The sequence below is a fragment of the Lampris incognitus genome, chromosome 16 (assembly GCF_029633865.1).
Source record: "Lampris incognitus isolate fLamInc1 chromosome 16, fLamInc1.hap2, whole genome shotgun sequence".
Lineage (NCBI taxonomy): Eukaryota > Metazoa > Chordata > Actinopteri > Lampriformes > Lampridae > Lampris > Lampris incognitus.
In genome coordinates, this window is record NC_079226.1 from 31,548,359 (window position 1) to 31,561,539 (window position 13,181).

Genomic DNA, 13,181 nt, shown 5'->3' on the forward strand with positions numbered 1-13,181 from the left:
ATATATAACAAATCTGTGTGTAGCCAGTGTGCAAAATGTCCAGAGAATTGCTCAGTGAAGCAATAAAACTGGAATTTCAACATAATATATTTTTGTTGGGGTCTAAAATAAAACAGCTAAGGACCATACTTATACCGTTGTAGTCTGGTTGGCTACGTTTCAACAAATTCCATGGCTTAACATTTCCTTTATTTCCTGTCTAAGTTGACAATGTGTCCTCAAGTTCTTTTTCATCAGTATTAGTTCCGGTTCCAGACACAAACCTTGGGTTAATTCAGTTTTGTTTTTTTTAATGAGCAAAATCTACATTTGTGACGACGCTCAGTACCTCTCACGAACTTCTATTCTATGTCCACTGGGGGGCAGCACTGAATGGATTTGAAAGGAAGTAAAGGTCTATTGTACCTCATTTGTGGGCTTCACCTTTGAAATTATGCATGGGATTATTTATTTTTGTACACCATAAATTCACCGTGGTGAGATGAGTTTGTTTTCTTGTTAGTAGAACTCAAATGCACTGATGATAAAATGGTGAAACTGCTCGTAAATGTTCAGTACTGTGCAAAGATCGAGTAATCCCTAATTGGAAAGACTGAATTTTGGCTACTGTAATTAGCTCTTCTTTCCATTTTACTTTTCCCAAATGGCGGAACATCAGTACTTCTCTGAGAAGCAATGTAGTAGATGTACTGGTGTTTGCATTATTCTGCATCCTTTCCTGTGGTTAACTAGTCGAATACGTGAATGAACTGACTTTACACCCGCCACTTCTTTTGTGACAACTGAGAAAATTGACAAACCACTTTTTATTTTATTAATGGTTTATAGTGCTGTGAAATAAAAAATGTTCATAAATGTAAGTCACTTTGAGTTTTCCTTCATCCTCATCACATCGAGGACGTATAACACAGGGCAGGGTAGCGCCTGTGAATGATGACGGTACTTGAGCCGATAAATGTATTTGCTCCTTTAGGGCAGTTCGGAGTGTCCCACCATGTCCGTGCTGTGATTAAAGCCTATCCCTTGCAAGACAACAGGAATACAGAGGCCGATAATGACAACATAACACGGGGCATGCAACGTTGATTCAATGTGGCGGCCTGATATGAGTATTGTGATGCAGCACTGCAATGTTCCTTCTGGCTTCCGTTTAACCCCAGCACTAATTTAATTCTTAAATCAATAAACATTAACAATTGAAGACTTTTATATGCCTTCCAAGCACTCTACAAGGATCCTATTTATTATTCTCAAGAACACAATTTTGAAGAGCTTTTTTTTTTCCATTTGTACTCTTGAAAGGTTAATAAAAAAGTTTCAATACTCGACATCGACCAATTAAGTATTCAAATGTCATTAACTTTGCAGTATGATCCCAGGGTTCATCGGGTTCATCTCCACAGCGGAGATGGAGAGGCAAGAGTCAGTTTATTTCCCAAGGCCTGCAGAGAGAGATCTCATTCAATTGGATAGCTTTATAATTTGCTTGCCAACGTTTCCACCTTTCATCATGGAGCAAAATGCCTCTGCAAGGAAACAGAAAACTCATTTAGTTCCCACAACAGATATTCTGTGAGACAATGGCAAGCTTGGGAACAACTAGGCGTAAAAAAAAAGAAAATAGTAGACCTACACACCTCCCATATTGTCAATGCCGCTCACCACTGTTTCCAAGGCCTGGGGGAAACCAGTAATTGAAGTTAGGGGGGGGATCAACAAGGGGAAAGAGGCATGCTATTGGCAAGGGTGCACACAAACAAAGTCATCTTCACCATCATCATCATCATTTCTTCCTTACTTTGATCTGGCCCGATTTGACCCAATGGCTGAGCTGGAGGAGGGCAGCATCCATTTTGTCCATGTAGCTGAGCACCATAAATCGCTCGCGGGTGATGCTCTTGCTTTCCAGGGCTTCCTGCATCTCCTCGCTCAGAGGCGGAGGGTAGGGAACGTCCTTGTTGTACTGTGAGATTTGCCCGCACAGGATCACATGGCTGCCATTGTTCATCTGTGGGTGATTTGGTGGGAGGGGGGTTTCAAAGAGTTTCTAAGGAAAGGAACACCCGCTGGAAAGAGGAAATTCTTATAGTCCCACAAACCAACCTCTTTTCATAAAATGGGAGAGTGGATTTTTTTTTTATACCACAGGAGTGATATAAAGCTGCTAAGGAAACTCGTAGACTCCTAAAACCTTTGTGCTACATGTACAAAGCTAGTTTTGTGCTAGTTAATGGTGGTAGTTTCATTAAGACAAAAAATACACTTCCCCAAATTTTCACATCTTCTAGACAAGGACACAACAGTATATGACCGCCAATGTATTCATGTTTTTCTTTTTTTAACGCAGTACACATCACTATGAATACTGTCAGATATGTGCTCAAGGCTGTAGTAGCATCACCTGCACATCAAATGATCCATCCATTATCAAAACCGCTTATCCTGCTCTCAGGGTCGTGGGGATGCTGGAGCCTATCCCAGCAGTCATTGAGCAGCAGGCAGGGAGACACCCTGGACAGGCGACCAGTCCATCACAGGGCCGACACACACTCACATTCACACCTAGGGACAATTTAGTATGACCGATTCACCTGACCTACATGTCTTTGGACTGTGGGAGGAAACCGGAGCACCCGGAGGAAACTCACACAGACACAGGGAGAACATGCAAACTCCACACAGAGGACGACCCGGGATGACCCCCAAGGTTGGACTACCCAGGACCTTATTGCTGTGAGGCAACCGTGCTAACCAGTGCACCACCGTGCCACTCCATATCAAATGATATTACACAGAAACAGGATAGTGCCTGGACTTTCTTGTATGCAGTCACAATACAATAGCAATAATATCTAGCCATAGCTAGTGTAGTACCTGTGCTATAACAGCATCACTTATGGGGCCTCCCACATTATCGAAGTAAACGTCTATCCCGTCTGGACAGCACTCCCTAAGCCTTGTGGGAACGTCTTCCTGCCGATAGTTGATGGCGGCAGAGAAACCTAGTTTGTCAACCAACATACTGCACTTTTCATCGGATCCACAGATGCCTACCACCCTCACACAACCATCCAGGCAGCCTATCTGGGAAGAAACATATCAGCACAGGACAATAAGACAATTAGGGTTTGACCTCCCTTGATTTGATCTAATCAGTATTCACATTTGTGGTCACATTCAGTTTATGACAAGGTATGCTGGCCCATTTTTAGCAGATGCAGTGAAGAGCAAGTTAAAATTGGGAAGTTAAAGACCTGCAGTTTCTATTACATTACTGTTCTACATTTTGCAAGCGAATAAAAGTTACAGCAGGTCATAAGACACTCATTATAACATGGCTTTAACCAGCTTTGGGAAGAGACCAAATTGGAGCATTGCTTATTTACCTGTCCAGCGATGGAGCCACAAGCTCCAGCAGCTCCACTCACTACCAGGGTTTGGTTGGCCCCTTTGGTCACATGGCCCTTCTCTCTCATGCCCAGAAGTGCAGTGAGGCCTGTTATGCCAACTACTCCCAAAAAGTACGATAAGTGCCCATCAACCAACTGTGGGTCAACCTACAGTGGACAGATCATTATGTTCACAAGTGAGACCTGGGGCATTAGAAATAAAAAATGCAACCCAAATCCTGTCAGCATGAGGAACTCAAAGACTGTACTCTTGCCACTGAACCACACAGAATAACAGACCGCTAATCTGAGAGGAGTTGGTGTATTCTCCGTTAATTGCAAAATAAAGCACAACATCCCGTGATGAAGGCACACATAATTCAAAAAGAGCCACTGCTGATACTAAGTTATATGCCCAACCTTCTGTAAGACACTTCCTTTCAAAACAACGTGGGTCTGCCAAGGCCAGTTGAATGAGGTGACCACATCTCCCTCAGTGAGCCCATCACTGCGGCTGGACTCAACCAGCCCGACGCCTCCGCCGTCCACACACTCCGACAGGCCCCATGGTGTCAGGTATTCAGCACCCGTGTCTTCATTCATGCGACATCGCTAAGAGAGGTACAGAAGAGGACAGGAACGTTTGAAGTGTGTGTGTTTGTGTGTGTGTGTGTGTGTGTAGGGGGGGTCGTCAATTAAAGTCAACAAGATCTGCAAAAGTGCAGTTGTTCTGAGTGCAGGTGAGTTACTTGCCCCTCTATCCTCATGTGGGTAGAACTGTGTAAGAACCTCATCTAAGGCTAGCTGTCTACCATTCGTTGCTGCATGCAATTCGGTCACATGACACTTTCGTAAGCCAGTTTCTGATCTACTACTTCACTGGAAAAAGGCCTCCTTCTCTCCCGTGCAGCGTATCGAATCAAATGAGCGGTGAAAGGGAAAATTAATTTCCAACAGTTGGTGCAATGAGCAGCGCATCAAGAAGGAGTCGATACGGCGGAACTCAAGAAAACACGTCGAGACGCACCATGTAGGGGTCGACAGAGAGGTAAGCCGTCCGGACGAGGACTTCTCCCGGCTGCAGGTCGAGGGGTAGAGTCGTCTCCTCAAGCCGGAAATTTTCAGGAACGGGAACTCCATTTTTACCTTAACGAAAACGTACAACATTGACACCAAATGCGAGCATGACACAATTACATTGTCCACTTAGGAGGAGGAGGGGGGGGGGGACAAAACAAAACCCTGCATGACTTTGACGAAACGTTACACACCAGGTCGAGAGTTCAACGTCACTCTTTGCGCCCGCATCCTAAAACTCCTTCCCCGCACTGTCTGTATAACAGCTACAAGAGAGACGCGGAGGATCGTGGCGAGCTCCTGAAGCTGCGACAGGCTAACTCACGCTGTGTGACCCATATGAAGGACGCGAGGAAGGAAGGGGGGGCGTTGTTAGCTCCAGCTCCTGCAGCAGCGACAGGCTATGCGCCGCGCCGACGTGCAACGCGGTGCGTATCGCTCGCCGTGTTTTGCCATCTGCAGCCGAGCTGTCGCAAAAGCCGCAAAGGGCCACTTACGGCATCGGTGGAAACGGAACGCGGCCCTCGGCCAATGTTGTTATGTCCGGCTGACGGTTTCGACAACGCCGCACCCCTCGACCAGATTCACTTACATGTCGTTTTCGTTAACGTTGCAATCGCTTATGACTCCCCCCCCCCCAGACATTTTAACTGTTAAATTGCCGTCCGGTCTCGCGCAGCCTCGCAGTGTCGATGGGTGAGCGCGTCCAGAAGTGGGAAGTGACGCCGTGTGGAGGAATCGGAAAAAAAAAGTTCAAGGAGGAGGAGGGGGGGGTTTCTCACAACGCTAACTAACGTTAACGTTAGCAACAGCAGACAGGCTGGGGGACATGGCATGAAAGGAATCCTTGTGCGCGCGTCATAGACAGACATTAATGTAAGTACTGTGCGATTACACGCGCCGTACATCCGTGCATGGCGCTGCTAGATAAGTTTGTGGGAAACTAGCCGCGGTCCTGTCTGTCGCCCAGTTCGTTTTGATTTTCGATCGTGCCTTTCCTCATATTGGCCGGCCGCTGAAAAGTCAGCGAAAAGAGGCTAGCCGAGGTTGGCCGTGTCTGTTGCGGTCTCGGCGACCATTTGGCGAGAGACGCGTTGATATTAAAGGACAACGTGCCGAGTCATATAACGTTACGGAGATGCGCTGTTTTGCGACGACGCGCGGCGCCATTTATCCACAACACGGGGCACGAGCCGTCGCATCTCTGCTGTGCACGACATCTCGCCTGCGACGAGCTGATCGGCACAGGAGCACGCCTATGCTAGGGTGCCTGTAGCCGTTTCTGTATAGGAACTGACGACGCAGGGGAAAAAGTAATAAGTGAATAGTTTGAGGACGCGAACACGACAGGGGCGGTCAAGACAGCCCTCTGCAAAAACGGTGTCGTGAAATGAAGGCATGTCACTCTGAATCGTCTTCTTGTGGACGGCATCTGTGAATGTTTTCAGGCTTTGCACGTTATTTTAAGGCCAAAGAGGGAGAGGGGCTGCACAGCCATGCACAGTCTGACGGGCACATGCTGGGTCATACCCATTGCCATGCGGTTGCTTTTTGCAGCCGTCTGTAAAAGTTACAGAATGTCAGGCAACACGGGCGAAGTTGGGAAAATGGATATCTCCGAGGTTATATTTGATTTTTAACTTAATCAGTACAGCGCCTATTGTCTGTGGCGCTGTCCGTTTCCGTGAATGTATTGTTAAGATTTTCTGGAACGTGATCTGGCATGCAGTATAACATTGACCAAAGGCGTGTACACTGATATGGCTATGCACTCCTGCAATGTGGATGGAGGCAAACCCCGTTTATTAGTGTTTCCAATGGGAGGTCACCAAGAGGTCTCAGTAATGTGGAGTATATAAATGGAAGTGGCTTAGTTTGTCAGGACGCTTGCGTTTTCGTTTTTGACGGGCGACACCGTAATCTGCTTTTAAAACCGGCGAAATCGATAAAGTAGCCTCCAGTCATCGTTACCGGCGTTAATTTGAATTGTAAACCCTTTAGCCACATGCCCAAAGTTGCAGGGTCCTCTGTGTCGGAATTTCCCGCATGAACTGAGGAGTGTGCTTGCTCCGTAAATTACAGCGCCTCGTCTGTAAGAGGAAAACCATATATGGGCATGGAAGTAGGTGTGGCGAGCGAGTGAGAGGTGGATCACAAGACGAGAGCGAGAATGTGTCGTTCGATACGCGGAAAGGCCGCATTGCCAACGTGCGTGTGTGTTTTTGTGCAATCCTCGTGCAATAATGTGCAACGGCCGCGGCATTGCCTTCGCGTTTTTGCAGATTGGCTTTTCGCTTTCGACGAGATGGCTGTTTAACAACTCGCCATCGTCGACCGAACATCCTGACTTGAAAATTAACAGTGAGGTCAGCATAGCATGAGTCAACCTTGGCGATGTATGCAGTCATCGCAGGTCTGTATTGCATGGACCTATTATTGGGTGGACTCGAGTCGGTGAGCCTGCCGACGGCGATCTCAATAGGACTCTACGGAACGAATAGTAAGTGTTGAGGCGGGTTTGTGGGCTCCGCCACCGTGAGCCGCGTGCCGTTCATCACTGTTGACAAACTTTGTTTACCTTTTTATTGACGCTGCATATAGCAATGTACATAGTCAGTTCGACTCTGCGTCCACGCATCCCCCGCAATTTGTTTGTGCTGATTGACTCGATGCAGCCTTATAACGTGATGTACAGCACGACTGTAGTGATTTAGGAATTACTGGCGACGTGTGACGTATTGACCATGTTGACAAGTTTAGTCGATCAACTGCAATGATCCAGCCCCATACTTTGTCTCGGAGCCCGTGCTGGTACTTACGGGGCGCATTGTTGCCTGTTTGTTTGTGGGTTGGTTGCAGCGGGCCATGGCATTACTGACTGGATAATCCGTTTTCTGCAACAAAGGGCTTCTCGTCAATAGCGCTGAGCTTGCTGGCTTTAAAGAGGGGGTCCGGGAAGAGGGTTCTCGTGTAAGACGCAACATGTTTTGTTTTGTTTTTTTTTCTCCATTTTTCCATCCCCCCCACCCCCCCCCCATTTCGTCCGACGGTAAATTCACTACTATCTCACAGTACCGACGTGCGTTTGCAATTGGGCTGCGCTCTGTACGGCATGGGCTGCTCTGCTCTGCTATATATTAGGAAACTCTAATGGATTATACGACTAAAAGAGCTTTACGTTAAATGGAAGCCAATTTAACGTGTTGCCTTGCTGGGCTAAACCCAAGGCTTGTGTAATGTTGTACTTGTGATGCGTCACGATCCTTTACCTCGCATCGTGTGGCTGTTGTGCACAGGTTGACCACAGTGCATGCACGCTGCAACACGCTGTAAACAACAGATGTGTTTTGCTTCCTAGAGGATGATATCTTGCAGGGGGAAATCGTTTTTTTTTTAATCTATTTTATTATTTCTGAGCGTGCATCGTTCACACAGACGTTTGAGATTTTACGTTTCTTTTTTTTCCAAAGGCTGCATTAACACCAAGACGTGTGTCCATATATCATAAGCATGCATACGCAGGTTGCTGATTCAACCACCATGTTTGTTACCCTCGTAGTGCGGGCGTTACGGTTCCCCGGTCAGTGCTGCCCAAGAGCCAGTACAGGATCTGAACAGCTGCAAGTGTCTATTTTAAGACGTTTAGTGCGTATGCACGTCTGCTCGCGTGTGTTTTTTTTTTATTTTGGGGGGGGGGGTCACTAGGCCACTAGAGTTAAAGTTGACCATCATCAAATCTCCCTTTCAGCATAGATAGCCTCAGTCAACTCTGTCGAAGATGCAGATTTTTTATCATTTGCATAATCTTCCTGACAGATGGTTTTATGTAATCCGAATTCTGCAGTTGGCCAGTGTTTTGGCTGTGGTCATTCTTGCTGTTGCAGAGAAGCTCCAACCTTTTGTCTTTGCATGTAGAGGGTTTTTCAGTTATTGACAAGAGTAATGAGATAGATGGTCCAACAATTAAAAATATATCTTCTTTCGGCTGGTTCCCTGTTTCCAGGGGTCGTCACAGCATATTTGATCGTTTCTGTCTGTACCCTGTGAGGGCACAGTACCGATGGCGGTCTTGTCAATCCGCATAACAACAATAATTAAAAATATGTCAGCACCATTAAAAATCCTCGTGCGTCTCAAGACTTGGCAGGCTGTCTTGTGTAAAAGATCTGCTCCGAAACCCCGCCATCAGATGATTTTGATGATCATAATGTGTTCCCATGGCAATTCAAGCGATTCCCCCCAGAGGCTGTCTCTCTTAAGACGTGAAAGGCAATTTTGACTTGGCCCATTTAATGTCATTTTTTCCCCCTAGATTTCCTTGCAGAGAGACTTTCATCATGACTCACACTTGCTCACTTTCATTTGCCCTTCCGTTTTGAGGATGTATGCACAGTGCAAAGGACACAAGTTCCCCTTTTTTGTCACTGGTGACTCATGCGCCGTTGTAAGAGGAGTAATTTCTGTAGTGCTTAACCTGCCGTCTGTTCAGCTAAAGGATAGAAAAGTTGCTGTCTGTTGGAGGCCGGGGGGGGGGTGTCTTTGATAAATGTATCTGATTGGTGAGCCCTGTGTGTGCCTGACCTTCAGTGCTACTTCCAGGGTGTGGTTTATTATGAATTTTCAACAACACTATCCTCAAACGTCATTGACAGTAGTTATCGATTTGGACAACTCTTTACTGCCACCCCAGCCGTAAGGACCGGTTGAGCTACGTGGTCATCTGCATGCAGTTCCTTATTCGTGTGTCATGTGAGCTTGGTTAATAATGACACAGCTTAGCTCGTCCTCCCCTCCACCCATCCTCTCTCATCCGATACCTTTCAGCGGAGGTCTATTGTTCAAAAGGCACACAGCAGGTTTTACACTGCTGAGGCGGGGCTGGCAATACCCCCCCCCCCCATTGGGACCTCTTTAGTCTGGTGTCGTTGTGCTTGACCCCTCTCTCATTCTCTCTTTACAGGGAGTCGCCCATGAATGAGCAAAACACGTGGAGGCCTTCAGCACTGCTCATCCCAGGCCAGCAACCACTGAATAGTTTACGAAGAAGAACAGCTAAAGGGAATCGAAGATTGACCGTGATTGACTGAGGGACTGCTCATACTGTTGTCCATGTAGTATTGCTGTCTTCCCTTTGCTGTGAGGACCCCAATAAGGGGTATACACTAGCACTTTTCTTTTTTCTTTTTTTCTTTTTTTTTTTTTGACTCTCACGTTTGGATTGAGCAGACGCACAAAGAAGAACGCTCGTAGGGTGTTGGGCAAGGTAGTATTTAATTTACACACCTTACTACCCTCAGTCTTTGCCCAACAAAAAACACCTGGGCCTGTTCATTCATGCTCGCAATGAGTTTACCAGCCCAGCAGAAACCCAGCACCAAAAGAACCGGCAAGCGCATCACATTTTTCAGTGACCAAGGACCGACAATGAAGGAGACTTCTCAGCACCCGGAGGGTTCCTTCTACAGCCTGGGTGGCCCCACATCAGAACCTGGACAGATCGAATCTGTTAGTGCCACGTCCTCAAATCCGGAGGCCACTCGTGTGTACCTTAACTCGGTCATCTTCAGCCCAGATAAAGGCGACCAGAACAGGGGACATTATCAGCAGACCGTGCCCATGAAGTGGGCCCACCAGGAGCCCAGTCTGCAGCAGCAGCAACCGTCTCAGCCCCAGCAGCAGAGAGCTGCTACATGGACCACTATGGCCAACTGGGGACAGAACTTTACTAATTACGTAGGTGGAGTTAACATATCGGATTCAAGGGCTCCAGCTTCTTTTATGAAACCAATGCATGATGTTGCGGGCTTACAGCCCCAGCAGCAGCCTCCTAATAGGGCTGCAGACAAGCCACCACTTGGGGCAAACCCTGTTGCAGAGGCCTTCAGGGAAGTGACCATAGCTCGTGGTCTGGAGTGGGAGCAGCAGCAGGCACCCCAGACCTTTCAGTCAACCCTTAAACCAGGGGCACTAAATGCCCAGCAGCACAACGCATCCCATCCAGGAGGCAGCTCAGTCCTGCAGCCTTTCCAAGTCGCCTTTGGCCAGCCTAAGCAGCACCTGGCAGGCTACTACCAGACCCTTCAGGGAAGCAGAACAACCCTTCCCAACCTGAACTACACAACACAAACCAAACCCCCACACCAGTTGCAACAGCTGCAGAAGCAGGAGCAAATCCAACGCCAGCAGCAGCAGCAGCACCACATCCTCCAGCAGCAACACCATCAAATGCAGCAGCAGCAGCAAATCCTCCATCAACAACACGTACAGCAACAGTTACAGCAACAACAGCAACAGCACCAAATCCAGCAGCAACTGCAACATCAGCAGTTACAACAACAAAACCCTCTTGTGCTTGACTATTACCCCAGCGCACAAAATGCACACCCTCATCCACATCCGCAGCCTCCTGTGGTGGTGCACTCCCAGGAATCCTCAGCGCCAGCTCCCTCTCCAACGATCCAGGAGCCAGTTATCCAGGACATAACCCCAGAGCCCCAGCAGCCAACAGAACCCCTGCAGCTTCCTCTCCAGCCCTTGCCTCACTCCCAGTCCCAGACACAGCTACAGTCACAGCCACACCCTCGCAGATCAAGGCGACTCTCCAAAGAAGGAGGGGCACCTTCAGACAACCCTTTCCTCGTTGCCTCAGACCAGGGAGCCCAGGGGCCACAAGGCTCCCAGAACGGGGCCCCTGACATCCAGGCAGCTCCGACAGGGGTCATTCAGAGCACACGCAGGAAACGCAGGGTCTCCCAGGAGGTCAACCTGGAGACTCTTGCTCAGAAGGCCTCAGAAATGGAGTCTTTGCCATCACATGTTGTTAAGGTAAGAGACCTGGACCACCTATTGGCTCAGTAAGAGACGGGTGGACACCATGTGCTCACCATGTTATGTGTTCAAGTCTGCTCATGTAACTAAATCTTTGTTTTTCTTTCTTTCTGTCTTCCTTTCTGTCTTTCTTTAACACTTTGTAATCCCATCTTTCCATTTTCCATCTTTTTTTTTCTTTTTTCTTTTGCTTCAGTGTTGCCGTCTTTCTCAGCCGTTCACTGTAAAGGAAAACGAATAACTGATGCCACAGAAATATTTTCAAAACAAAGAATGCATAATGAGTATACAGCATTGTATTTCACTTTTCACTTAAATTCCTTCCTGTTGCAAGCTGGAAACCTTGACAACATTAAGAGCATCTCAGTGAGAACTATGAAGCCATTTTGCCTGTGCTATCCCAGGGTATAATTGCAAAGGGATTTTCAGCTCCCCAAGCAAGAGCAGAAACTAGAACAAACTGCCCCAACGCATCTGCCAGGGAAACCATGCCAAAATCTGTGTTGTTTGTGATTAAAGCCTTGTTAGAGAAATGCTATATGTAATCGACGCCTGATAAACAAGACTCCAGGGAGCTGAATAGCAGAGCACTGCCTCGCAAGAACTTTTACTTATATAATCTAAAGACTTAACATCTTAAACGTGCTCAGTAAGTAACAGTTTAAGTCATCAACAACAATGTTTAGCACCAAGACCTAACCTAGCTAGCATTACAATTGTTTCGTAGGTATTCAGAAGCATCTGTTGTGACATTATACATCTAGGATTTGCCCGGGCTTTTTTTTTTTAAGGCTCAGGGTTGTGCAACAGTGCTTTCAGTTGCTTAACAGTATTGTCTTGTTAAATGGCATTTTGGCATTGCTGTGCCCCGTGCTTGCCTCATGGGTAGCTGATCATACACTGTGTTAGTAACATGCCTGCACACCTCCCCCATTCCATTTAGAGGAGTGAAACTCCAGTCTCACTGCACCCAGCCCCCAGCCCCAACCTAGCTGTCTATACAGGAGGGGGTGGGGTTGGGGGGGGTGCCTGCAGTGCTCAGCAGAATATCCCAGGCCTACTCTGGTGTATGGCCTGGAGTTTTCCAGCAGGAATAATGAACAGGGATCCAGCTAAACCACATTCTTCCTCCCTTGGAAGTTGTAGCATGAAAATGACAGCTTGCCTCCATCCTTGCTCTGCCTGTGATGATAATTCAAATGGCCTTGGAAGTCCCTCTGAAGTCGATCATCACCTTTTATAATGACACACACTGCACTTGGTGATGCCTAGGAGCAGTGATTGGAAAAAAATCTCCAAAATAGTGCTGGGCAATATGGAAAATATTATTGCCTTGATAATCATATGGAATAGTTTATACAATATTGATGTATTTGACAATATCTGCTTATATATGCCAAAATATCATATTTAAGAATCCAGCTGAGATTCATCATAGTGAACTGTTTTGGTAATGTAAAGGTCATATATCAAACCACAGCTAGTTCTCTAGAAATACTCTATCAAATATTTCAGACCTCTTTTATGTGAGAAATGTTAGGTAACAGGTTCTTGTCATTAATTTGGACTACAAAAGTGTATCACAATATGACAATATCCAAATTTCACCCCAATAAAATACCATTAAAAGACAATAAATTATATTGAATTATTGCCAAGCTCAGAGGCAATCATTTTAAATGAAATGTTAAGGTCTGTGTATATGACACAAAGGTGCATGTGTGACACGTTTTTCTCTTATCTAGTGTAGCTGTCATCCAAATATCAGGTCATTTTATAGCTGTTTGTATGTATTCGTTCTGTTTTAACAAGTTATTTTCTCACTTGTATTATGTTGTATGACTCCGTCTCATTTATTTCATCTTGACCTGTTTTGCAATTCATTTT

The 13,181-nt window shown here is 46.6% G+C and overlaps 2 protein-coding genes across 6 annotated transcripts in view; one reads left to right on the forward strand and one right to left on the reverse strand.

The window, feature by feature from the left end:
* Positions 1-258: 258 nt before the first annotated feature.
* ptgr2 (prostaglandin reductase 2) lies at positions 259-5,139 on the reverse strand. Of its 3 annotated transcripts, XM_056295773.1 has the most exons (8): positions 4,661-5,139; positions 4,417-4,535; positions 3,810-4,001; positions 3,387-3,557; positions 2,875-3,084; positions 1,799-2,008; positions 1,638-1,677; positions 259-1,526 (listed from the first exon to the last, which is right to left on the reverse strand). In XM_056295773.1, the coding sequence occupies exons 1-8, from the start codon at positions 4,695-4,697 to the stop codon at positions 1,462-1,464; spliced, it is 1,044 nt and encodes a 347-aa protein (XP_056151748.1). In that variant the 5' UTR covers positions 4,698-5,139; the 3' UTR covers positions 259-1,461. The 3 variants fall into 3 exon arrangements, with proteins under 3 accessions (XP_056151748.1, XP_056151749.1, XP_056151750.1); XM_056295774.1 differs by lacking the exons at positions 259-1,526; positions 1,638-1,677 and having other exon boundaries at positions 1,944-2,066; XM_056295775.1 differs by lacking the exons at positions 259-1,526; positions 1,638-1,677; positions 1,799-2,008 and having other exon boundaries at positions 2,910-3,080.
* Positions 5,140-9,741: 4,602 nt separating this feature from the next.
* The window catches only part of mideasb (mitotic deacetylase associated SANT domain protein b), a 38,309-nt gene continuing 34,869 nt past the window's right edge, over positions 9,742-13,181 (forward strand). For all 3 annotated transcript variants that reach the window (XR_008811714.1, XM_056295660.1, XM_056295661.1), the window contains exon 1: positions 9,742-11,291. Coding sequence is in view for 2 of the 3 variants with exons in the window: in XM_056295660.1 (XP_056151635.1) it covers positions 9,801-11,291 (1,491 nt within the window). In the remaining variant the exon portion in view is untranslated. The remainder of the gene's footprint in view (positions 11,292-13,181) is intronic.